This window comes from Mobula birostris, chromosome 10 (assembly GCF_030028105.1).
Source record: "Mobula birostris isolate sMobBir1 chromosome 10, sMobBir1.hap1, whole genome shotgun sequence".
Lineage (NCBI taxonomy): Eukaryota > Metazoa > Chordata > Chondrichthyes > Myliobatiformes > Myliobatidae > Mobula > Mobula birostris.
In genome coordinates, this window is record NC_092379.1 from 37,789,778 (window position 1) to 37,817,103 (window position 27,326).

At 44.1% G+C, this 27,326-nt stretch overlaps 1 protein-coding gene across 1 annotated transcript in view; it reads left to right on the forward strand.

Annotated features, from left to right (window-relative positions):
* Positions 1–1,068: 1,068 nt before the first annotated feature.
* Positions 1,069–27,326, forward strand: part of LOC140203595 (serine/threonine-protein phosphatase 2A 65 kDa regulatory subunit A beta isoform-like) — an 83,112-nt gene continuing 56,854 nt past the window's right edge. Inside the window, exons 1-5 of the mRNA XM_072269643.1 lie at positions 1,069–1,122; positions 8,088–8,196; positions 19,967–20,067; positions 23,464–23,696; positions 25,464–25,869. Coding sequence (XP_072125744.1) covers positions 1,069–1,122; positions 8,088–8,196; positions 19,967–20,067; positions 23,464–23,696; positions 25,464–25,869 — 903 coding nt within the window. The remainder of the gene's footprint in view (positions 1,123–8,087; positions 8,197–19,966; positions 20,068–23,463; positions 23,697–25,463; positions 25,870–27,326) is intronic.

Here is a 27,326-nt window from a genome sequence, read left to right on the forward strand (position 1 = left end):
TTGAAATTCCAGCATCTGCAGATTTCTTCGTGGATGCACTTCATGGTATGTTTTGATAATCAGGTGACAAATAAAACTAATCTTTAAAAGTGAGTGGAAAGCACTGGTAGAGGCAGTTATGTTAGGGACATTTAAGAGACTCTTAGATAGGCACATGGACGCAAGAAAAATGGAGGGCTAGGAGGAAGCGAAGGGTCAGATTGCTCTTGGAGTAGGTTAAAAGGTCAGCACAACATTGTGGGCCAGAGGACCTGTACTATGCTGCATTGTTCCATGTTAATGTACTGTGAGAAGCCAGGGGCTTGTAGCCATGAATACCCATTTGATTTGTTCTGGAGCAACTGAGCAAGTTCTCAATCCAAAATATTGAGCGCCGCTCTTCCTGCACATTTGCTGCCTGACCGCTGAGTTCCTCCAGTGATTTGTTGGCTCCACATTACCGCATCTGAAGTCCTTTTTGTCTCCAGATCTAGTTAAACCTCATACATGGGGTGTGGCATCAAGGGGGCTGACACTACTCCGGCTGCCCACACGCCATCACAGAGCACACAAGCAGACTCTGGAGATGGGCAAAGCCAGCTGCTACTAGGTGTGACCAGAGATCGAAGAGGAGAATCCACAATTGTGTATGTGGGGATCACTGATACCAGTGGGATGGGACACTGAGGAAGAACAATTCATTCACTTGCTGGATTCTCCACGACTTCTCATCAACTTTTTAAAAATATTATTTGCCCACAGGATGTGCGGTAGGCATTTATTGCCCATCCTTAGCTACTCCTGAGCAGTGGCTTGCTGGGCCAATTCAGAGAGCAATTGACAGCTAACATACTACTGAGATTACAGGTGTTTACAGACCTTGCTGAACCAGGTGAACTTGGACATCAATCCAGTGCTTTACAGACACAAATAATGACACTAATTTTTAATATTTGAAATTGCTTTAATGATTCAGATTTAAATTTCCCAGCTGCGATGGTGAGATATGAACTCGTTTTGATGGATTTAAGAGCGCAGTTCTCTAGGAGCAAGTCTAGCAACTTAGCCACTGTGCTACTATATATACTAATGACACCCATTAACAATCAACTGGTTGCAGCCGCCCACAGAGACCTCTTCAAGGTCAGGATATCTGTGGGATGACCCACTTGGTATTGGAAGTTAAGAATGAGTTACCCCTCTGTGGAAAACCCTGTCCAGTGTTTGTCCATACTCCTTGAATGTCCATTTGGCCTGGTAGACTTCTGTCTGAGGGAAACAACTCTTCCCACTAAGATGATGGTAATGCTGCACAACACCTCAGTGCTGAGTTCCTCCAGCACTTTGTGTGTGTTGCTTGAATTTCCAGCATTGCAGACATGTGGTTGGATTATAGCAGCTCAAGAGATGAGCTGGTGACTTGATACCACTGACACTCTCAGTGCAGTACCGAGGGAATGCTGTACGGTCAGAGGTACCATCATTTGCCTGAGATGTTAAACCAAGACCCTTTGTAAACGGATTTAAGATATCTTACAGCATCACTGATTTGGAGAAGGGAAGTTTCTCACAGTGTCCTGGGGCAGATATTTACCCCTCAAACAAGCGGCTGGTATAGCAGTTCGCATAACGCCATTACAGTGCCAGCAACCTGGGTTCAATTGCCACCGCTGTCTATACGGAGTTATAGTTTGTTCACCCTGTGACTGTGCGGGTTTCCTCCGGGTGCTCTGGTTTCCTCGCACTTTGCAAAGACATCTGGGTTAGTAGGTTCATTGGTCACGTGCACACAAGAGATTTTGCAGATGCTGGAAATCCAGAGGGACGCACACAGAATGCTGGAGGAACTCAGCAGGTCAGGCAGCATCTATGCAGAGGAATAAACAGTCCATGTTTCAGGCACAGAGCCTTCTTCAGGGCTGGAGAGGAATGGGGAAGACGCCAGAATAAAAAGTGGGCGGGGGGAGGATAGCTGGAAGGTGATAGGTGAAGCCAGGTGGGTGGGAAAGGTAAATGGCTGGAGAAGGTGGAATTTAATAAGAGAGGAGAGTGGGCCATGGGAGAGAGGGAGGAAGGAGGGGCACCGGGGTAGGGGAGGTGACAGGCAGGTGAGGAGATGAGGCAAGAGGCCAGAATGAGGAATCGAAGCAGAGAGAAGGGAACTGGAAAATAAAATCTGTCATGGCATCGGCTTGAGAACACCTAGACAGAATATGTTGCTCCTCCACCATGAGAGTGGCCTCATTGTGGCAAAAGAGGAGGCCATTATCTGGTATGCCCGAATGGGAATGGGAATGGGTATTTCCTTTAGAAATTAACCTTAGCTCTCTATTTTTCTAAGCTCCATATACCTGCCTAAGAGTCTCTTAAAAGACCCTATCACATATGCCTCCACCACTGTTGCTGGCAGCCCATTCCACGCACTCTGCGTAAAAAACATACCCTTGACTTATCTCTGTGTGGTGCGTGGCCAAGTGGTTAGGGCGTTGGACTAGCGATCTGAAGGTCATGGGTTTGAGCCTCGGCCGAGGCAGCGTGTGTGTCCTTGAGCAAGGCACTTGCACAATGCTCCAGTCTACCCAGCTGAGAATGGGTATCGGCAAAAAAATGCTGGGGGTTAACCTTGCGATAGACTGGCGTCCTATCCGGGGCGGGGGAGTCTCGTACTCTCAGTCGCTCTCTGCCACAAGGCTTGTAACAGACGTTAATCTATCTCCTTCCATATAACCATATAACAATTACAGCACGGAAACAGGCCATCTCGGCCCTTCTAGTCCGTGCCAAACTCATACTCTCACCTAGTCCCAGCAACCTGCATTTAGCCCATAAACCTCCATTCCTTTCCTGTCCATGTATCTATCCAATTTAACCTTAAACAACAACATCGAACCTGCCTCAACCACTTCTGCTGGAAGCTCGTTCCACACAGCTACCACTCTCTGAGTAAAGAAGTTCCCCCTCATGATACCCCTAAACTTTTGCCCTTTAACTCTCAACTCATGTCCTCTTGTTTGAATCTCCCCCGCTCTCAATGGAAAAAGCCTATCCACGTCAACTCTATCAATTCCCCTTACAATTTTAAACACTTCTATCAAGTCCCCCCTCAACCTTCTACGCTCCAAAGAATAAAGACGTAACTTGTTCAACCTTTCTCTGTAACTTAGGAGATGAAACCTCCTCTGTACTCTCTCAATTTTATTGACATCTTTCCTATAATTCGGTGACCAGAACTGTACACAATATTCCAAATTTGGCTTTACCAATGCCTTATACAATTTCAACATTACCTCCCAACTCTTATACTCAATGCTCTGATTAATAAAGGCCAGCATACCAAAAGCTTTCTTCACCATCCTATCCACATGAGATTCCATCTTCAGGGAACAATGCACCATTATTCCTAGATCCCACTGTTCTACAGCATTCTTCAATGCCCCACCATTTACCATGTCTGTCCTATTTTGATTAGTCCTACCAAAATGTAGCACCTCATATTTTTCAGCATTAAACTCCATCTGCCATCTTTCAGCCCACTCTTCTAACTGGCCTAAATCTCTCTGCAGGCTTTGAAAACCACAACGCCACCTATCTTAGTATCATCTGCATACTTACTAATCCAATTTACCACCCCATCATCCAGATCATTAATATATATGACAAACGACACTGGACCCAGTACAGATCCCTGAGAAACACCGTTACACGCCGTCCTCCAATCTGACACACAGTTATCCACCACTACTCTCTGGCGTCTCCCATCTAGCCACTGCAGAATCCATTTGACTACTTCGATATTAATGCCGAACCATTGAACCTTCCTAACTAACCTTCCATGTGGAACCTTGTCAAAGGCTTTACTGAAGTCCGTATAGACAACATCCACCGCTTTACCCTCGTCAACTTTCTTAGTAACCTCTTCAGAAAATTTCAATAAGATTTGTCAAACATGACCTTCCATGCACAAATCCATGTCGACTGTTCCTAATCAGACCCTGTCTATCCAGATAATTATATATACCATCTCTGAGAATACTTTCCATCAATTTACCCACCACTGACATCAAACTCCCAGGCTGATAATTGCCAGGTTTACTCTTAGAACCCTTTTTAAACAATGGAACTACATGAGCCAATCCTCCGGCACCATTCCAAGCACCTTAAAACTCTGCCCTCTCATATTAGCCATTTCAGCCCTGGGAAAAAGCCTCTGACTAGCCACAAGATCAATGCCTCTCATCATCTTATACACCTCTATCAGGTCACCTCTCATTCTCCGCCGCTCCAAGGAGAAAAGACTGAGTTCACTTGGCATGATCCCCAATCCAGGCAACATCCTTGTAAATCTCCTCTGCACCCTTTCCACAGTGTCCACATCCTTCCAATAGTGAGGCGACCAGAACTGAGCAGAGTACTCCAACTGGGGTCTGACCAGGGTCCGATATAGCTGCAACATTACCCCCCCCCCGGGCTCGAAACTCAATCCCACGGTTGATGAAGGTCAATACACTGTATGCTTTCTTAACCACAGAGCCAACCTGCGCAGCAGCTTTGAGTGTCCTATGGACTCGGACCCCAAGATCCCTCTGATCCCCCACACTGCCAAGAGTCTTTTTCTTCATTAATCTTTTCATTGATTTAAAAAAAAGCATAAATACAATCAAGAGGAGAATTCATTCAAATATATGTACCTGTAACAATATACTCCAAGATTAAGTTAGACATTGTCAAAATCATAGATATTGTTAAACTAGTATAAAATATATAATAAAAAATGAAAATAACAATTCCCTTAGCAGATTATGAAGAGAAAGGGAAAAAACATCGGGTCTTAAATGAAAAGGAAAAAAAAACCACTACACTAAAAAAAAACCAAAACAAAAAAAAAGGAATGGCAGTCCATTTTGAAGATATGATGAAAAAAGAAAGAAAGAAAGACTTTCAGATCAAATCTAAAACTTTGAAAAAAAAAGACTGAAAGACTGATAAACAATTAAATGAAACTATTGGATAAAAGGTCACCATATTGCTAAGAGTCTTACCATTCATACTATATTCTGTCATCATATTTGACCGACCAAAATGAACCATCTCTCACTTATCTGCGTTGAACTTCATCTATCACTTCTCAGCCCAGTTTTGCATCCTATCAATGTCCCGCTATCCACACCATCCACAACCCCGCCAACCATTGTGTCGTCAGCAGATTTACTAACCTATCCCTCCACTTCCTCATCCAGGTCAATTTGTGGCCACTGAGAGGTCCTGTTTTCTTCTGCTGGATGGACTGTAGGTGCTCGTCGAAGTGGTCTCCCAGTCTGGGCCAGGTCTCACAGGTAAAATGTCGCCTCACCTGGAAGGATTGTTTGGGCCCCGAATGGTAGTGAGGGAGGAGATCCAGGGGCAGGTGTGGCACTTCTCCTGGTGGCCACCAATTTTAATTCTATTTCCCATTCCCATTCCAACATGTCGGTCCATGGCCTCCTCTACTGCCGCGATGAGGCCACACTCGGGTTGGAGGAACAACTCCTTATTTCGTCTGGGTAGCCTCCAACCTGATGGCATCAACATCAATTTCTCCTGCTTCCGGTAATGACCCCCCCACTTCACCATTCCCCATTCCCATTTTGCTCCCTCACCTTATCTCCTTACCTGCCCATCACCTCCCTCTGGTGCTCTTCCCCCTTCCCTTTCTTCCATGGCCTTCTGTCCTCTCCTGTCAGATTCCGGCTTCTCCAGCACTTTCTCTTTCACCAATTTCTCAGCTCTTTACCTCACCACTCCCCATCTCCTGGTTTCTCCTCTCACCCACAACCTTGTACGTCTTCCCCCGCCTTCTTACTCTGATCTCATCTTTTTTTTTCTAGTCCTGATGAAGCATCTTGGCCCAAAACGACAACTGACTGGTACAAGCTGACAGGAAGGTGACAGTAACTCAAATCACCTCACGTTACAACAGTGGTGTGCAGAAGAGCATCTCTAAACACACATGTCGAACCTTGAAGTGGATGGTGAAGAATACCATTTTCACAATACCAGTAATATTATTGAAAAAAAAATAACGTTGACTTGCAGTCTATGCAGAAGTAAACATCATGGTACTTGCAGCTGCCTAAATTGACATACAGAGGCAGGAAAACGTTTGGGCACCCTTGGTCAAAATTTCTGTTACTGTGAATAGTTAAGTGAGTAGAAGATGAACTGATCTCCAAAAAATCATAACGTTGAAGATGAAACATTCTTTTCAACATATTGAGCAAGATTAGTGTATTATTTTGGTTTTGTACAATTTTAGAGTGAAAAAAAGGAAAGGAGCACCATTGAAAAGTTTAGGCACCCCAAAAGATTTGAGTTCTCAGATAACTTTTACCAAGGTTTCAGACCTTAATTAGCTTGTTAGGGTTATGGCTTGTTCACAGTCATCGTTAGGAAAGGCCAGGTGATGCAAATTACAAAGCTTTATAAATACCCTGACTCCTCAAACCTTGTCCCAACAATCAGCAGCCATGGGCTCCTCTAAGCAGCTGCCTAGCACTCTGAAAATTAAAATAAATGATGCCCACAAAGCAGGAGAAGGCTATAAGATGATACCAAAGCGTTTTCAGATAGCCGTTTCCTCAGTTCATAACGTAATTAAGAAGTGGCAGTTCCAGGAACGGTGGAGGTCAAGTTGAGGTCTGTAAGACCAACAACACTTTCCAAGAGAGCTACTTGTAGGATTGCTAGAAAGGCAAATCAAAACCCCTGTTTGACTGCAAAAGACCTTCAGGAAGATTTAGCAGACTCTGGAGTGGTGGTGCACTGTTCTACTGTGCAGTGACACTGAACAAATATGACCTTCATGGAAGAGTCATCAGAAGAAAACTTTTCCTGCATCCTCACCACAAATTTCAGCATCAGAAGTTTGCAAAGGAATGTCTAAACAAGCCTGATGCAGTTTGGAAACAAGTCAACGATAGAATTGAGTTTTCTTCAGTTGGCGGTTCTCCTAGAAGTGCCAGGATTTGTTTTTCTCAAAGACCGTTTCTATATTTTAAAGATTCTTTGCTTCCTGCAAGGGAGGAGGTGTGAGGTTATTTGACTAACCATTAGTGGTAAGGTAATTTAGATTAGGAATCAATTAAAGCCAATTGTATGGACAACTGTGAACTTTCCCCTTATTTTTTTTGCCTCGGAGAACAATTTAGAGTGATTTCTTTTTTTTAATCCCAACTTGCCCAAAGAGGTGAATATTAATGTACTGGGATCATGAATGTCATTCTGTGTCGTTTTCTTTACTGTGTACATTGGAACAAAAAGTCTGACTCACTTTACATCGCACGCTGTCGGAGCAGTGCTGCCAGGATAATCAAGGACACGACCCACCCAGCCAACAGACTTTTCGTCCCTCTTCGCTCCAGGAGAAGGTTCAGGAGCTTGAAGAATCATACAGACAGATTTTGGAACAGCTTCTTTCCAACTGTGATGAGACTGCTGAACAGATCCTGACCCAGATCTGGGCCGTACCCTCCAAATATTTGGACCTGCCTCTCGGTTTTTTTACACTACCTTACTTCCCATTTTTCTATTTTCTAATTATGATTTAAAATTCAAATTTTTAATATTTACTATTTTTAATATCTTTAATATTTAATATTTGTAATCAGGGAGTGTGAAGCGCAAAATCAAATATCGCTGTGATGATTGTACGTTCTAGTACCAATTGTTTGGCGACAATGAGGTATAAAGGTAAACTTGAGGGCAGGGTGAAAGTTGGAGGCAAAGTTAACGAAGTCAACGAGCTTAGCATGCATGCAGGAAGCAGTGCCAATGCAGCGAGCTCAGCATTAATTAGCTTGTTTATTTCAGCCCTTTTAAAAAAATGTGCTGGGTGTGTCCTGGCTACCGCTGCACCACTGCATGCTTCGCGGATCGGTATCGGTCCGCGGCCCGGAGGTTGGGGACCACTGCTCTACATATATTATTTCTACTTTATATAGGCTGTTGTGGTCACGCTGATATGCAACGAGTGAAAGCAACACACTGAGTCGAGCATGGTCTGGTTGAACTGTTTACTGTTTCAAACTGCGCACGCTTAAGTGCCTGCTCCCAGCATCCCCCGCTCTTCGCAGGGCGGAAGTGACGTCGGCTTTCAGGCCGAGGTCTGCCCCGCGCTCAGAGCCCTCTCGGTTGCCGCTGGCTGCAGACTCGCCCAAGACTGCTGGAGCCGGTTCGCTTCCCGTGTGGGCGAGCTGCCACACTGTGTATTTATCATATCATTCCTGCTTTTACTATATGTTAGTGTTATTTTAGGTTTATATGTTATTTGGTATGATTTGGTAGGTTATTTTTAGATCAATTTGGTTGAGGGGGTGTTTCTTGTATGGTTCTTTCAAGGGTAACATGTTTGAGATGAACATTAAACTTTGAGAGTTTGTGCCAATAGGTTGGAGCAGTTTAGTGAAATATATGGAAGGATATAATGGGACACTTTGAAAGGGCAGGGAGGGGGCAATCCAGTGGACGGATGTGCAGACTTTAAGTTGCTGGATGTTAAACTTTTGCAAACTTCCTGACCATCTAATCTTTATTTTATCAAATCAGAAAATACTAACAGCTCAGGAACTAATCTATTGCCATTCACTTGCCCTTGTGCAGTCTGCTTCCTCAGAAGTGAGTGTACTTGCATCAAACGAAGCTGATAGGAAGAATAACTCCAGCCCTGGTTTACAGTCATGCCAAGGATCCTGCAGCTCGTCTGACGAATCTGTATCTGTGACACAATCAGGTATGAAGTTTCCAACAGCTATGTGTGAGCTTTTCAGTATTTATACTTGGTAGGTACTCACAGAATTCCATGTAAGCACAGCTAACATTACAGCTCAGTACTGATGGGACAGTCTCAGTAAATCTAGTTGCTAATGAAGGGTTGCAATTGTCCATATCAGCAGAATTGTATTCAGCTGCAAACTGTAATCTTGAGGCCTGGTCTATCACTCCTTTTGACCATTACTATCAAGCTAGGGACCAATGCCAGTTCAGTGGCGAGTATAGAAAGAAGTTTTACAAGTTGCATTGGGTGGATCTGAACTGAATAGAGCTGCTACACAGAACCATCAGCTTGTTAAATGGCAAAAGCAGCATGCAGTAAACAGATGCATCACACACAATGCTGGAGGAACTCAGCAGGCCAGACAGCATTAACGGAAAAGAGTAAGCAATCGATGTTTCAGGCCGAAAACCTTCACGACTGGAATGGAAGGAAGAAGGAGTCAGAAAAAGAAGGTAGGAGGAAGGGAAGGAAGAGATACAAGCTGGCAGGTGATAGGTGATACTGGGAGAGGTGGAGGGGTTAAAGTAAAGAGCTGGGAAGTTGATTGGTGAAAGGGGTAAAGGGTTGGAGTAGGGGGTATTTGATAGAGGACAGAGGACCATTGAAGAAGGGAAGGAGGAGGAGCACCAGTGGGAGGTGATGGGCAGGTAAGGAGATGAGGTGCGGGAGGGAAATGAATGGAGAGGAGGAGGGGCAGTTACTGGAAATTTGAGAAATCGAAGTTTGAGAAATCGATGTTTGTGCCATCAGGTTGGAGATGACCCAGACAAAAAATAAGCTGTTGCCCCTCCAACCTGAGGGTGGCCTCACAGTGACAGGAGACCATGGACTGACATATTGGAATGGGAAGTAGAGTTGGAATGGCTGGCCACCGGAAAATCCCGCTTCTTGTGGCAGATGGAGCGAAGCTGCTTGACAAAAGTCTCCCAATCTGGTCTGATCAATATATAGGAGGCAGCACCAGATACAATGTGATCCCAACAGACGCATGGGTGAAGTGTCACCTGGCGTGGAAGGGCTGTTTGAGGCCCTGAATGGTAGTGAGGAAGGAGGTGTAGGGGAAGATGTGGCCCTTGTTCCAGTTGCAAGGATAAGTGCCAGGAGGGAGATCAGTGGGGAGGGATGAGTGGACAAGGGAGTCGTGTAGGGAGTGATTCCTACGGAAAGATGTGCTTGGTGGTGGGTTCCCTTTGGAGATAGCAGAAGTTACAGAGGGTTACGTGCGGGATGCAGAGGCTTGTGTGGTGATAGGTGAGGACAAGAGGAACCCTATCCCTCGTGTGGCGGCAGGTGGAAGGGTTGAGGGTGATTTGTGCAATGTGGTTGAGGGCTGCGTTGATAGTGGAGGAAAGGAAGCCCTTTTCTTTGAAGAAGGAGGCTATCTCAGTTGTTCTGGAATGAAAAGCTTCATTGTGGGAGCAGATGCAGTGGAGATGGAGGAACTGACGCTAGGGAATGGCAATTTTGCAAGTGATAGGGTGGGAAGACGTTTTGTCCAGAGAGCTGTGAGAGTCAGTGGGTTTGTAAAGAGTATCAGTAGATAAACTGTCTCCAAAGATGGAGACAGAGATCGAGAAAGGGGAGAGAGGTGTCAGAAACGGGCCAGTTGAGGGCAGTGTGGAAATTGGAGAAAGTTGAGGAAAATGATGAGCTCAGCATGGGTGCTGGAAGCAGGACCAATGCAGTTATCTTTGTAGCGTAGGAAGAGTTGTGGAGTGATGCCTGTTTAGGTTCGAAACATGGACTGTTCCACGACTGTTAACTCTTTTCCGTAGCTGTTGCCTGGCCTGCTGAGTTCCTTCAGCATTTTCTGGGTATTACTTTGGATTTCCTACATCTGCAGATTTTCTCATCTTCAATGAAGAGTTCAGCAGTTCCCCAACCAATGGATCTGATCAAAGTTCTGCCACCCTGGTTCACACAGTCGTGATGGTGATAGGTTAGCTAACATGAGGACACTTCTCCAGTAAAGATCCCCACCTTCAATTAAACCAGAGCCTGGAATAAACTTTGTGAAACTATATTCAACTGGAAGAACTGAGTGAATGATGCATCTGTGCTTCCTCCCAAAGTCCTCACTGTTATAATGGTAGTTTTCAGCCAAATCAAAGAATGAGCGAGTAGCAGGAACAGCAATAATAATGAAAATGGGTAACCTCCGATGTGTCGTGCTTAAAGTTGCACTTCAGAACTAAATGCCTAGCATGCCAAGCATATCCAGTACAGGTCTGACAGGGTGTGGGATTAAATAGCCCGAATCAAATTGAACTCTGGAAATCAACATGAAAACTCACTGGCAAGATTTGTACCACACAAAGGAAAAGGTTTAAAAGCAGTGGTCAGTGAGTTCTAACTTTGGTTAGTGAAATGCTGCGTGTAATCTATTTTGCAGCAAGTGTTTCTCTGCCTATTGATGCAATGCTCACCATTAACTTTGATTTTTTTAAAAATCCAATTTTATATTTAAATTGTTTCCTGATGTTTCCCTGCTTGTGATCTCAATGAGTCCACAACTGTATTTGCTGTTGAGAGTGTGAGCCACGTCTCCAACGAGGCCGTGACTCTGGCCGGTCGGTGTCCGACGAGGTTGGGGCTTTATGTGCGTAATTGGTATTTTGGGGGATATCAGTATTTCTTTCCTTCCCTGTTTGCCCTTCATCTGTCGGCTTACTGGGCCAATTAAGAAGGTATTTAAGAGTCTATGGCTTTGCTCAGCTGTGTGTTAGTAGTATTCTGAGCTTTAAGAGTGCATTTAGTGCGTTATGGATCTGATTGCACTGTACAGTGACAGCTTTTGATTATATTTACGGGAGAATGGTACCAGGAGGACAGTGTCAAAATCAAAATGCATTTCCTGCCACTGGAGATCTCAGGACATGTGTGATAAACAAAACAAAATGGTATGTGAGAGTTTCCATTTAATTCTTGCAGCTATTTCTGCATTGAATCAGGTGGATTTTAATTGGAAATTTAAGCTTCAAGTAGCAATAAATGAATAGAAACTAAGTAAAATTGTTAGTTGATTTCACCCTGCTGAGATATGTATTTTGAATGATAAATAATTGGTTGAATTGGAAGCTACTACTATTACAACTTTGATTTGATTGCATCCCTAACAAAGAAAGTATCTGAGCAGAGTGATATCGAGGGGAGGATTCATGCACTGAAAGATGATCTGAGGAAACATAAATCTGTTGTAAACAAATTGAAGAAAGAGCAGAAGCTTCGGAAGGAGAGATTGAAGGCACAGGAGGCCAGTCTCATTAAAGAGCTAAGGGTAAGATTATCGTCGTACCTTCTCACCTTGACTGCCCTGCCAATTTTTGATTAGGGCAATAAGAAACTTGTAAGTATATACTACTCCAAACTCAATTTGCTATCCACAATATTCATTGTTTAATTTGGAAAATTGTTGAGGAAATTAAGTAACACATAACAGTTGCTGGTGAACGTTTATGTGTGTTGCTTGAAATTCCAGCATGTGCAGATTTCCTGGTGTTTGAGGAAATTAAGTATATGATTATTCAAGGGACTTGATCTACCTTTATTCTTTTTGTTTCTGTTCCATTGCTGGAAAATCCTTTATATCACCCTCAACTCATTCTTATGGCTCTTTGAATTGCTATATTGCTTCTGACTTCCAAAAGTCTTTGAAAAGTATGCAGCATTCAATAGTGCGTTCGGTTGTCTCTCCCCAATCGCTGCTATTCTCCTGCTTTGTATCTGCTATGTTAAAGCAGCAGGAGGCAATGCTTTCTGAAAGTTTGGAGAAATCTGGATTGTTGCAGTCTTTACAATTTATTTTTTACAGCATTTAGCCAAATTGATTTGCCATCCTCTGAATATTTTCAGTTGTCAGCCTTGATTAATTTACCAACTAAAATTGGATTTATTAAGTTGAAAATGCTTTTGCTGATTTGTTGAGTTTGCAGCCACTGTCTTCGTATGCCGATGGAAAGCTGTTTCCAATATTCTGAGACATATGTGAATTTTGGACTGTACTTCATATTGGTTTCCTTCAGGTTTTTGGTGTTTTCTTAATTGTGGCTGGTTGGTGGGTGGGTGAGCTGTAAATATTTTGTGTGTAAGGTGGGGTTGGGGGTTTCGATGTTACTGTGACTGGTCTGTTTTGCAGGCGAGGGGGTCGGGGATTGTTATTGTAATTTTTTTTCCTGTGGGGGAGCAGTGTGGATTTAATGCCATTGTCTCTGATTTTTCTGCAAGTGAGCAGGTCAGGGATTGTTATTGTTGCTGTTTTTCTCTGTGAGTCAGGGGATTGCAGATTGTTATTGTTGCTGTTTTTTTTATGTGAGTCAGGGAGTCGGGGATTGTTAATGTTTCTTTTCTTTTTCGTACTGATGGTGGGGAGAGTTGGTGTCTTTTCTTTCATTAACTCTCATGTCTTTCTGTATTTCAGGACTATCTGGAGAAGACAAGTATCAGAGTTGTACGTGCATACTTTGACAATAAAATGAACCTTTGAACATTTCACCGTTTTCTTTCTCTTGTATTACCAGTCCTGTGATGAATCGATTAAAAGGACTCCAGCAAAACTAAGCAAAGTGTCCAGTTCCACCAAACCACAAATCAAAACCCCTTCCTCCATTGCTGCTGAGAAGCCCAAGGCTGAACCACTTTCTCTACAAAGGTAATGTCACTGGGCAATACAGCCTTAGTTGGAAAAGGACTTCTCAGAATATTGGTAGTATCACTGTTTTATAAGTTAAACATAATGGGATGCCTTCTCCCCTATTGAAAGTACTTTTTTTAAATTAGGTTGCACGTGACTGTTGTTCATTTATTTAGCAGACTTCTTTAAAGAGTAGTACAGTATTTTCTACTGAGGAGGTGAAGCATGAAACAATGACAGTGACTTTTGAAATATTATTTCAGTAATTTTGTTTCTCTCTTTTTAGACACTGCTTCACCTGCTGAATATTTTGTCATTCTCTTTACATTTCCAGCATCTGTGATATTTTGATTTCTGCTTTCAAAAAGTTTACCTAAATTTCTAGCAGGTTTTCTTTCAATAGCTGATTGTTCCATCCAGTGACATAATTCATTCTATTCTGCAGTTTAATGATAATCTATGATATTTGCTGTGCTTCTGAGACTCTGGGATTTGGCTCAGAAATGTTGTGAGTAGCTTGCTGTAACACGCACGGAATCAGGCAGAATTTGTGAAAAGAGAAGCAGTCTACAATGTCGATCTGCGATCCTGTGTCACTGCAAAATTCCAAAGACAATATGATATTTATCTGCCAAGCTCTTAAGCTCAAAATTAGTTTTCTGCTTTTTGTTTTCAGGACTGAATCTGCAAAGAGCTGGAAAGGGTGAAGGATCTAATGTGTCATTGAGTTGCATTGTTAAAAAGGGTACGTCTGCATCTCAAAATGTTCTCTCTGTAAACACCTGAGATGACACATTCCAAAAACACTTGATAACAGGAAGTCTTTTAAGTTGAAAGTTTACAAGTATAAACACTTTCAAAAATTAGTTGAACAACTAAATTGCGTTTCTGAAAATAAAACCTACCTGCTTATTTCCTCAGCCAATCTCACAGAACCATAAAAATGAATATGATGGGAATTGTATCTGTGATGGTCGAGAAAAGAGCTACCCGTTCTAATTCCACGTCCTACCTCAGGCTCTGTAGCCCAGTTGATCACAGCGCTTCAGATATTCATTTACTTTTTATATATGAGGGGAATTTACGCCTTGGAAGTATTTCAGATCCCTCTACCATCCTCTGAGTGAAAATACTTTTAATACTACTAGCAGTTTCTATGCTCCTCAGTTTTATTTTTAATCCCCGTTTGGGAAATAAGCCCTTCTCATTTCTGCCATTTAATCCTCCCAATTTTATACATCTCAAGACTAGAAAACAACCCAAACTTATCCAATCTTTCCTCCATAGCTACAGTTTTCCAGGCTTAACAATATCTCTTGTAAGACCGACCTGGAGTCCCACAATCCAGGCTATTCACATGGTTCGGTATTGAAGGATTACTCTACCAATAGAGATGCAATGGTATTCAGAAGCCTGTCTGGTTTTATCAATGTAACAAATAATGTTGTCCTAATTTTAAAAAGAAGTAGGAAGTATTCTTCCTCGAGTTCTTGCCAATGTTTTTCTGGCAACCGACACTTAGAACATTATCTGGTCTGTAATCTCTCCATCACTTCAATCACTTACAGTTGCCTGGCCCAGATCACTTTATTTTCACTGTGGATTTAGTGTTTATACGTTTTCATCCCCTTCCAGGAAGTCCTTAAAGTTCTGCTTCTTTCTAGACAACAGACCTTATCAGTTCCCCTTCATCACCATCTTTCCTCACCTGGTAGAACTAGTTCTTACTCTCAAGTTTGACTTGGGTTTCTCCCACTTTCTCCAAACTAAAGGTGAAGCCTCGGACAGTTGCATGGGCCCCAATTAAACATGCCTTTTCAGCAGTTATATGGGACAATCCATGTTTCAAGCCTTCACTAGTAACGCCTTGGCTTCCTGCATATGGCGTGCACGCAGTAGCTTCATTTCGGGTACAGTGAACCAGATGCCCGATATGTTAACTCCACCTGCTCTCCTTGCTGATCTCCAGGGGCCCAAGCTTAAACCTCTCAGGCTGGGGATTGCCCTGCAGGTGATAGGGCATGGTCCTCAATTTCTCAACTCCCAGCATGCCCAGTAACTCGTAGATGAGTCTACTCTCGAAGTCCCATCCCTGGTCACTATGTATCCGCCTGGGGAAGGCCATAATGCATGAAATACTTCTCCCATAACACTTTTGCCACCATAGTCGCCTTCTGGTCCTTGGGAGGAAAAGCCTGAGCATATCCAGTGTAGTGGTCCGTGATGACTAAGACATTGGCCGTGTTGCTGGCATCGGGTTCTATAGACAGGAAATCCATACACACCAGGTCCAGGAGCCCTGCACTCTGCAGGTATGACAGAGGAGCTGCCTGCACAGGCAGTGTCTTCCAGCGTATGCAGCGAATGCACGACTTGCAGTCCTCTTCAACCTCCAACTTCATTCAGGGCCAGAAAAACCATAGGTCTTTTCCACCCCCAAATGTCCAGAATCATCATGAAGTGAACTCAACGCAATGCTCCGATACTTCTCAGGCAGAACCAGCTGGCAACGCCGAGGTCGGTCCGGGGCTGACGTGGCCGGTATAAAATTTGGTTCTTTAACTTCAAACGAGGCTATTCTCTCAGTAATGGAGGTACTGAAGCTGGTTTTGTCTTCTCCGCCTGCGCCATATCCCCCTTTCCAAATACATACCAGATAGTGCCAGTGCCCGGATCACCTCACTGAGCAGCTGCCACTCCTCCAGAACTCAATTCCGGCAGCTGCTTGCTCTTCAGAACAGTCAGGTTACAGTAAACTGGAGGTAGGGTGTCATCAGAAGCCCCCAAATGATCCACTGCTCGATCCGCCCTTTCCTTTTCCTCGGCCTTCACGGTGATGGCAAACTGACACATGGCCTTCACCCCAGGGGCAGGAACACTCTCCCACTCCTCGTCCATGTCCAGTCCCTCATGCACCCGTCGGGACAAAGCATCTGCATCAATGTTCCGGCTCCCCAGCCGGTACTTCAGGCTGAAATCATATACCGACAAGGCCGCCAACCATCTGTGGCATCCAGTTTCGCCAAGGTCAGGATGTAAGTGAGGGGATTGTTGTCCGTCCTCACCTCAAACTTGGCTCCAGAGAGACAGTCACTCAGCTTATCCACCGCTGCCCATTTCAACGCCACAAATTCCAACTTGTGGGTGGGAGAGTTTCTCTCAGAGGGCAACAAGCTCCAGCTGATGAACACCACAGGCCTCAACCCGGTGCCCTGATCCTGATACAACATACGGTAGTCGGGGCTCTGCAAAAGCCAGCACCGGTGTCTGGGTCAGCAACTCTTTCAGCGACTGAAAAGCCTCCTCGCATTTTGCATCTGTTGAAAGGGCTCCGATGGGTTTAGATATTCTCCAACCTCCCGTCCCCTTTTCCCTTTCCCTTTCTTCCCCAAGGGAGGGTAACCACACTGAAGCTGGTTCAAGGGGTGACTCACTTTGGCATAGCCCTTCACGGATCTCCGATACCAACCACAGAACCCCAAGAATGAGCGCAGAGTAATCACAGTCTGGGGCCTCGGCCACGTGGTCCCCAATTCTATCTAGCTATTAAGTGATTACACTTTATATCTCTTATTTTGTTGTGTGGTTAGTAGAGAAACCAAATATAAAAGACAAAGATGCCACTCTTGTTAAAGTTAACAGTTTGTGCACAAAAATCGTTGGAGCTCACGCCTCCGGTGTTCCTCCTCAATGACCTCCGCCGAAACGTTGCCAACCGCTGGACCCTCGAATTCCCGTAGACTCCATTCGGTGATCACCGAGCACTTCCCACACTCGTTCTACCTCCTCACTCGCCTCGACCGAAAAACCGCAAAAGCTCGGTTCCCAGACAAACAAGATAGAATAATGTGTCTCTCATTTGGTTAGTTCCCTGTTATCTGTAGTTAAAACCCAAATATCGCAGCTACAGACAAACTATTACATCAGCAGTTAGCATTACAGAGATGCCATTTCATTAGCCTTAGCAGTTAACATTACCAAGAACCCTACATGTGTTAGTTGGTATGTGTTCTAAGACTGGGGCTCTCAGTACATGTGTGATAAGCAAAACAAAATGGTATGTGAGAGTTTCCATTTAATTCTGGCAGATATTACTGCATTGAATCAGATGGATTTTAATTGGAAACTTAAGCTTCAGATAGCAATAAATGAATAGAAACTAAATAAAATTGTTAGTTGATTTCTCCCTGCTGAGGTGTATATCTTGAATGATAAATAATTGGTTGAATTGGAAGCTACTACCTATTATAACTTTGATTTGATTGCATCCCTAACAGAGACAGCATCTGACAAGAGATCTATTGTAGACAATTTGAAGGAAGTACATGAAAAGTATCAGAAGGAGAGATTGAAGGCACAGGAGGCCAGACTCATTAAAAAACTAGAGGTAAGATTATTGTTATACCTTCTTACCTTGACTGTCCTGCCAGTCTTTGATTAGGGAAATAAGAAAGTTCTATGTATATACTACTCCAAAATCAATTTGCTATCCACAATATTTATTGTTTAATTTGGAAAATTGTTGAAGAAATTAAGTATATGGTTATTCAAAGGACTTGATCTAGCTTTATTCGTTTTGTTTCTGTTCCATTGCTGGAAGATCCTTCATACCACCCTCAACTTATTCTTAAGGCCCTTTGCATTGCTATATTGCTTCTGACGTTCACAAGTCTTTGAAAAGTATGTAGCATTCAATAGTGCATTAGGTTGTCTCTCCCCAGTTATAAAAGACAAAGGTGCCGCTCTTATTAAAGTTATCAATTTGTGCACAAAAATTGTTGGAGCTCATGCATCTGGGGTTCTTCCATAAACGACCTCCGCAGAACCGCCGGCAACCTCCGGACCCTCGAATTCCCGTATATGCCGTCCTGTGACCACCGAGCGCTCCCCACACTTGTCCTTCCTCTTCGCTCGCCTCACCTGAAAGCCTGTGTACCAACTCAGTTTCCAAACATACAAGATAGAAGAACATGTCTCCCATTGGTTAGTTCCCCATTATCTGTAGTTATAACCCAAACATCACAGCTACAGAGAAACCATTACATCAGCAGTTAGCATTACAGGGAAGATATTACATTAGCCTTAGCAGTTAACATTACAGAGAAGCCACTTTAATAGCCTTAGCAGTTAACATTACTGTGAACCATACATACATACTATTCATTATAAATTGCACATTTAGACGGAGATGCAACATAAAGATTTTTACTCGTGTGTATGAAGGATGTTGGTAATAAAGTCAATTCAATCGAGCTCGCATCCACCACTTGTGCTGGCAGCTCATTCCACACGCTCACCACCTTCTGAGTGAAGAAATTCCCCCTCATGTTCCCCTTAAACCTCTCACCTTTCACCCTTAAACCATGGCCTCTGGTTGTAGTCCCACCCAACCTCAGTGGAAAAAGTCTGCTTGCATTTACCCTAGATCCCTCATACCTCTGTCAAATCTCCTCTCAATCTTCTATGTATCAAGGAATAAGGGCCTAACCTATTCAATCTTCCCTCATAACTCAGGTCCTCCAGTCCTGGCACCATCCTTATAAATCTCCTCTGTACTCTTTCAACTTTACTGACATCTTTCCTGTGGGTCGGCAGCTGAAACTGCACACGACACTCCAAATTAGGTCTTACTACTGTCTTATAGAAATTCAACATAACATCCAAACTTACCTTGATTTACGAAGGCCAAGGTGCCAGAAGCTTTCTTCATGACCATATCTACCCATGGCACCACGTTCAGTGAATTATGGTCCTGTATTCATGGAAATGGGTGACCAAAGCAGAGGCTTGGCACCTGTAGAAGGAGAAACCTTTTACTGACTGGGCTCAGGACTTGTGCTGATGAGAATAATGTTGTGCGGTGCCCAGTGGAGTGGCCAGTGTTATTACTCAACCTCATCAACTGTACTAATGAATTATGCCTGTACTATATAGCCTACTGTATAACATGGGACTATTTTATGTCGTAGTAACGCGTTATTGAGCATGCGCTATTAGGCGCGTATTGATCTGTATATCTGTGTTCAGTTCGGGTTCCGTCAGTGAGAAAAACCCTGTTAACTTGGCTCCAGTCTCCAGCATTTTTATTTATAGTTTTATTGTGTAACCCGGCCACAAACACAACAATGCCCAAGCAAGAAATGGATTGAATCGCTAAATCGTGAGATCCAATCTTTCTGTCACAACAATAACCTCACTCTGCTCTGGAAATAATGCTTTCTGCTATGGGTTTCTGTTCTGTTCGCCATTACCTGCATTTAATTGTTGCAACAATTGTTACAGTGGTGTATTTTTGATTGCAGCATAGTTTAAGCAAAATATCTTTTTTTTTCCAGAATTCTGTTCAGGGTTAGATGGCATTGATCAATTTCATTTCTTTCCTTTCCCCAGTTACGGTTGAACAACATAAAGCAACTGTCCACAACTGCCTTGGGGGTAGAGCGTACCCGGAATGAGCTGCTCCCACTTCTGACTGGTGGGTACAAAGCTGCGTGTGGTTGAGCTGCCTCTCAGAGTCGCCTTGCCACTGATTTCTCGTCTCGATGCAGACACCATTTTCGATGAAGACGAGGCACTGCTGGCATTAGCAGAGCAACTAGGGAGCTTCACGGTGCTCGTTGGCGGACCGGAGTATGTTCACTGTTTGCTGGTAAGAGCGGACGTACATTTACAAAGCACTGCACAAGACGGACACGCGGTTAATGCCATTGAAGTGGTATTACTGTCTTAATAAAGGTTAATTTCCAGAAGATGATTCTCAAAGCAGCAGGGTACCACAGGCAATGATAAAGTAAATGACTTAATAATTAGTCATAGAAAAGTTCAGCACATGTTCCCCTTAAACATTTCACCTTTCACCCTTAACCCATGACCTCTAGCTGCAGTCTCATCCAACCTCAGTGGACAATGACTGCTTGCATTTACCCTATCTAAACCCCTCATAATCTTGTCTCCTTCTGTCATATCTCTTTGCAATCTTCTATGTTCCAAGTTAAAGAAGTCCTAACATATTCAATCTTTCCCTGTAACTCAGGTCCTGTAGACCCGGCAATGTCCCTGTAATCTTTCTTTGTTATGATGGGTTGCTTGAATGAGGGGTAAATGGACACATACAGAACCCTCTCTGCTTTTATTGTTTGCAATAAAATCTTTGAGGCAGATGAGGCTTTGTGCCACCCCAACATATTTGTAAGCAGGAGAAAGTCTGCAGATGCTGGAAATCCAAAGCAACTCTCACAAAACGCTGGAGGAACTCAGCAGCTCAGGCAGCGTCTGTGGAAAAGAGTAAGCGGTCGATGTTTCTGGCCGAGACCCTTCTTCAGGACCTGGTTGAAATATTGGAGGGGTGTTTCATTGAGAATTGCTGCAGTGAAGTGTAGTTACTCTACCCCTGATCCAGGTTCACCCGCGCAGCCTGTTGGAAAATGTACATGGACTGATACCGTCCCCCAAACACTGAAACCTCTGCTCTGTATTGACCAAATGTACGTTCAACATGAGCCCAACTGGGGGAAACAAAACACAGATTTTAATGCCCAGATGCAATGGGCCTACGCATTAAATATTTATTTAAAATAACATAATTGTATTGGTTTTAAATACCCGCAATGGGGAACAAGATTCTGAAATTAAATAACGAGGGCCTCAGGCTATTACAGGGCATAGTTCAAATTAAAATGATTTTCAGTGATCAGTTCATCATAGGACAATTCGGAATTAAAATAACGAACTCAATTTATGAAACTACCAAAGCAGCTCGATCAATGAGGTCTAACCAGGATGCTGCCTGCTTTAGAGGAAGTGCTGCAACTTTATCAGACTCTGGGTAGGCCACGTCTGGAGTATTGCATGCAGTTCTGATTGTCCCACTATAGGAAAGATGTTGGGGCTTTGGAGTCGATGCAGAAGAGGTTCGCCAGAATGTTGCCTGGTTTAGAGGACATGCGATCATGAGAGCTGGATAAACTTATGTTGTTTTCTCTGAAGCGCTGGAGGCCGAGGGGAGATCTGATAGAGGTTTGTAAGACTATGAGAAGCATGTGCATGGATAAAGTAGAGAAGAGTATCTGTTTCCCTGGATTTAAATGTCTAATACCAGAGGTATGCATTGAAGGTGAGAGTGGGTAGGTAGGTTCAAGGGGGATGTGAGGGGTAAGTTTTTTTACCATCAGAGTGGTGGATGCCTGGAATACATTGACTGGTATGATGGTAGAGGCTTTTCAGAGACTTTTGGATAGGCACATGGGTATGAGAAAGATGGAGGGAGATGGACATTGTGTAGGTAGGAGGGATCAGTTCTTGGTGGTTTCTGTTTTCTTTTTAGCTGGTTCAGCACAACATTGTGGGCCGAATGGCCTGTTTCTGTACTGTACTGTTCCATGTTTTACTTTATTGTTTGCAGTTGTTCCAAATTAGACATTCCAGCGTCAGTATGTTGCATATAGAGTGTGTACGTTCTTTTTGTATTGATACTCCTTTCAAAACTGTTTTCTTTTTGTGTAAAATTACCTGCGAGTACAGGCAGAGAATTCTTAAAGCATTTACGTAAGGAATCCAATTCGCTCATGTGTGGATGGAGGCTGTATATAAAATATCACAAACTCTTAGCAGTGTTTCTTGAAGAACGCTGAGATGGCGTGGCTTTGTATTACAGAAAATAGCAATTCAGAAACGTTTTCTCGGAGCCCCTGTGATGCCTGCAATTCTAAACTGAAACGTGGGCACAGTTGTTGTTTGAATAGTTCTATTAAGATATAGGTGCAGAGTTAGGCTATTTGGCCCATCGATCCATTTTCCCCTCTCAGCCCCAATCTCCTGCCTTCTCCCTGTATCCTTTCATGCTGCGATTAATCAAGAGTCTTATCAATTTGTCTTTCAATCATGGCTGATCTTTTTTCCCCTCCTCTGCCCCACTCCCCAGTCTTCTCCCAGTAACCTTTGATGCCATGAACCTATCAAGAACCTATCAATCTCTGCCTTAAATATACCCAATGACTTGATCTCCACAGCCACCTGTGGCACAGAATTCCACATATTCACCACCCTCTGGCTGAAGAAATTCCTCATCATTTTCATTCTAAAAGCATATCCCTCTATTCTGGGGCTGCGTCCTCTAGCCTTAGACTCCCCTGCCATAGGAAACATCCTCTCCACATCCACTCTATTCAGACCTTCCAACATTTGATAGGTTTCAATGAGGTCTCTTCTCATTCTTCTGAACTCCAGCGAGTACAGGCCCAGAGCCATCAAACGCTCCTCACGTGACAAGCCTTCCATTCCCAGTATTATTTTTGTGAATCTCCTTTAAACTCTGCACAATGTCAGCACCTCCTTTCTGAGATGAGGGGCCCAAATCTCCTCATAATACTCTAAATGATGCCTCACCAATACATTATAAAACCTTAACATTACATCCCTGCTTTTATATTCTAGTCCTCTGGAAATGACTGCTAACATTGCATTTGCCTTCCTCAGCCTGCAAGTTAACCTTTAGTGAATGCTGCACAAGGACTCCCAAGTCCCTTTGCACCTCAGATTCTTGAATTTTCTCCCAATTTAGAAAGTAGTTTACACTTTTATTTCTTCCTACAAAGTGGATGACCATGGGCTTACCTCAAACTTTGGCAAAATTATTATGACAGGCAGCTTCATGTTTATTTGCATATTAAAACCTCATAGGCTGAACAATTATTGGTACTTAATGTGAAGACGAAATAGTAATTGCTGATAATTAGGGACGTGTCAGTATAATTTCCATTTATTTAATATTAGTACAGTGTTTTCTGGGTTAGGAACCTTCAGAATTTCTGTGATTGAGAAAATATGTCCTTTGATTTATACAGTTTTTGATAGTTTGTGTTTTGTCCTCCAGCACGGCTGTATATTGTTCTGCCTTTAAATGTTTCTCTGTCTCATTTTCTTTATGAGAATTCTTAATTCTCAGCAATTTAAGAATTTATCTTAAAGATTGTTTCTAAATATTGTGTTTCTTAGAAGTAGAGTAAAACGAAGATGTGTTTCAGTTTAATTCTTTCCCACTAATCAGCCTCCCTTGGAGAACCTGGCAACGGTGGAAAAATCGGTAGTACGAGATAAAGCCATCGATTCACTGCGAGCCATCTCACACGAGCACTCTCCTGCAGACCTAGAAGTCCACTTTGTGCCACTGGTCAAGCGCCTGACTTGTGGTGACTGGTTCACGTCCAGGACTTCGGCATGCAGCCTTTTCAGTGTCTGCTACCCTCGGGTATCCAGCTCTGTAAAGACCGAGCTGCGTCAGTAAGTACTTTCCTCCCTTGGAATGCTGCAAATGAACATGATAGAAGTTAGCTAGGAATATTACTGTATTATTGTAGAAAATCTACATCCTGTAGTATCGCTCATGATGTACCGTGTCGTATGGTGTGGGCGATCGTGGGTCTTTCCGTGGACATGATTGTTCTTGGCGAAGTTTTCTACAGAAGTGGTTTGCCATCGCCTTCTTTCTGGGCAGCGTGTGTCTTTACAAGACGGGTGACCCCCAGCCCATTATCAATACGCTTCAGAGACTGTCTGCCTGGTGTCAGTGTCAGGAGTTGAGATCTGCACCTGCTGCTCATACAACCGTCCACCACCTGCTCCCACGGCTTCACGTAGTCCTGATCGGGGAGGCTAAGCGGGTGCTACACCTTGCCCTAGGGTGACCTGCAGGCTAGTGGAGGGAAGGAGTGCCTTACACCTCCTTTGGCAGGGACGTATTTCCTTCCTGCCACCCAATTTCAGTATAATTTGGTTTTATTGACGATAAGATGCTACCACCATGGTGGACAGGACCTTGTTTTAACTGAGTGGGTAGAAGTTTCTAGTTTAGAGAATAATCAGCCCCAAAATAGCACAGAAAGTGTGGCATTTTTGTTTTTAATGACATAAACTGAAGGTTTTTTGTGTGTTTTTAGTGAGGAAGGAGCAAAAGCCGAGGTGCATCATAGTCGAGTGGTGCTCATCGCTTACTCTCGGCTGTGGGGTTGAAGTGGCCTTGTCATTTACAAAGGCGTGCTCTTTTTGAGAGCCGTGTCTTGTCAAGCCTGTTGCTCTGCTTCAGGGCCATTTTGATTAATCTGGCGCGCAGAGGATTTCACTTGTTCGGAGGTGTTTGAGTTTTGTCGGACGAGAAGGTTGCTTTGGTAACTGTGTGCCCCTGCAGTCCACAACCAATGGCTCTGTTCTGCTCCAAGTGCAGGAGTCCCACATCTGGGGTTCACTTCCAGCCGCTTTACTCCCTGAATTAAAATTTTTTGTGGCGTCATTTGTGTAAACTTTCAGACACAGTCAGTTGTTTCAGAAAAAGAGAGGGCTGTATGGTGGGGAAATTCTAGGCAGCTTCTAGAGTAGGTTACGTGGTCAGCACAACATTGTGGGCTGAAGGGTCTGTAATGTGCAGTAAATTTCTATATTCTGTTGCTATCTTGAAGTATTTCTCAGGATAAAATCTGAATACCACAAATATTGGATTTTTGGGTGGTGTGGTGGAGATGCGTGTCTACCAAAGGAGGTGTAAGGCTTCCTCCTGCTGGTTTGCAGGCCACCCTTGGGCAAGGTGTAGCTCCTGCTTCGATACCATCAACCCCTCCCCACCGCCCCCGCCCCGATCAGGGTCAGGTGAAGCCATGGGATCAGGTGGTGGATGAGCAGCCGGTGCAGATCACAAGTCCTGGTTATGCGACCCCTGACGCCAGGTAGACAGTTTCTGAAGTGTATTGATAATGGGCTGGGGGTCACCCACCTTGTAAAGACACACACTGCCCAGAAGGCGGAAATGTCAAACCACTTCTCGAGAAAACTTTACGGAGAACAATCAGGGTCATGGAAAGACCGTGACCACCCATAGCATATGACACAGCACATAATGATGATGGGTTTAGCAAAATATTTTAGTAGCTTCCGATTTAGAAACATTAATTGCAAAAATGTCAATTTTTAGTGCTTGTATTTCTGCTTGCGAATTGTTAAGTTCTGCATCAATGGGCGACTACTCCTATGTGACCTTTAATTTTATTTTTTCTGCAGACTTTTCCACAGCTTGTGCTCAGATGACACGCCAGTGGTCCGCCAGGCAGCAGCATCAAAGTTGGGTGAATTTGCAAAGGTTGTGGAGCTGGAGTTTTTGAAAAGTGACATTATACCCCTCTTCACTTCCCTGGCTTCTGATGAGCAGGTATGTAGTTGTAGAGCAGACACTGGGGTGGCAGCGGGAAGTCGAATTGAAGTGGGTGGCCATTGGGATACCCTGGCTCTGTCAGCGGACCCAGAGAAGGTGCTCGATGAAGAACCGCCCCCTCCCCAACCCCATCTGTGTTGGTCCTCCGATGTCGAGGAGGCCACGGCAGGAGCTCCAGATACAGCGAATAGCCCCGAGAGGAAAGCACCGCTTCGCCTGCAAGAACTGTTTGCAGCCCTGAACGGAGGCAAATGGGCGAGTGTAGACCTTGTCTTGCTTTCGGGGAGAGCGGCGAGGATGAATGAGTGGCGTGGAACCCTGAAGGGTGGGGTGGGGAAAGTGGGGTGTGATTAGTGGCAGAGACCTCTTGCAGATAGCGGGGGATTGAGATTAGTCTAGGAGTCTATTGTGGGTGGTGGGGGCTACAGACACTGATGCGCTGGAAAGGCTTGTGGGGTGGGAATGCAGGTGACGTGGATGAAGGAAGCGTGGATTATAGTGAAGAAAGGTGATCTTATTCCCCATGGCTTGTCATGATTTATCTTCCTGAAGCTGCTGCTGTCACCTTGGCTTTATGTCACATGTGTATCAATTGCTTGTACTGAGGAGCCTCTGTATCCCACACGTCATGGCAGTGTGTGAAATAACGGAGAGCACTTGGCTCATTCCGGTCACAGGCTGTCTGTCATTCCGCTCACTGGAGCAATTGCATGATTTCACACCTCCCCCCCAACATTACCGTTTGCATTTTACTGTATGGATGAGCTGGAAGTGGGAAAGATTAGTACGGATGGTGTGTCCGTGGCAAAGAACTGAGTTGCGTCTGGTTAATATGTCTACGTACTCAATATGCTACGCCTTGTTAATGCCACTTCCTGCTTGCAAAGTTTCTGTTGTCGTAGTCTGCACCATCTGTTCACCTTTGTAACCGGGGTTCACAACCCTCTTTTACGCCATCGACCCCCTGCCATCAACCGAGGGGCCCCAGGTTGGGAGCCCCTGCTTTATAAAGTTCCTTTGTCCACAGCAGATGGAAGCGGTGCCTGTCAATCTATCGACATGATTACACCATTCCAGTACTCCAGCTGGAGATGCTCCTCCAAGAAGGTGGTTATCTTGAGGCTTTTGCCTGAAGAGCGAACTGTTTAATCAGTGTGTGTCCTTTCATATTCCTCCAACCTAAAGTATCCCGGGCAAAAGGCTTGACGCAGTCCGCAGTATACTCGTGTACTAAAGAGCCAGAGTCGTACAGAAATAGTACGCTGAAGGGGAGCTGGGATGGACACTTTGACCCTCACCTAGCTTCTGGTTAACGGTTGGACGTGTGCTCCTTGGTGTTGAGTAAGCTTCTCTTCTGGTTACTGTCCAGTGACTCCTGGAAATAAACCTTCACATCTGTAGCCAAGGAGATGTTCACACTTGCTTCAGGTTCAGACCCCACCAATGATGGCTAGCGCATCAAAACAAGGGTGTAATGTTCACATTTTATAAGGCTTCACTTGGAATATTGAAGGTAGTTTTGGGCCCCTTATCTAACAAAGGGTTTGCCAAGACAGGAGTGGGTACAAAGGAGGGTCACGAAACTGATTCCAGGATTGAAAGGCTTGTCGTACGAGGAGCGTTCGATGGCTCTGTGCCTGTACTCATTTGAATTCAGAAGAATGAGGGGGAGGGATCTCAATGCAACCTGTCAAATACTAAAAGGCCTCTAG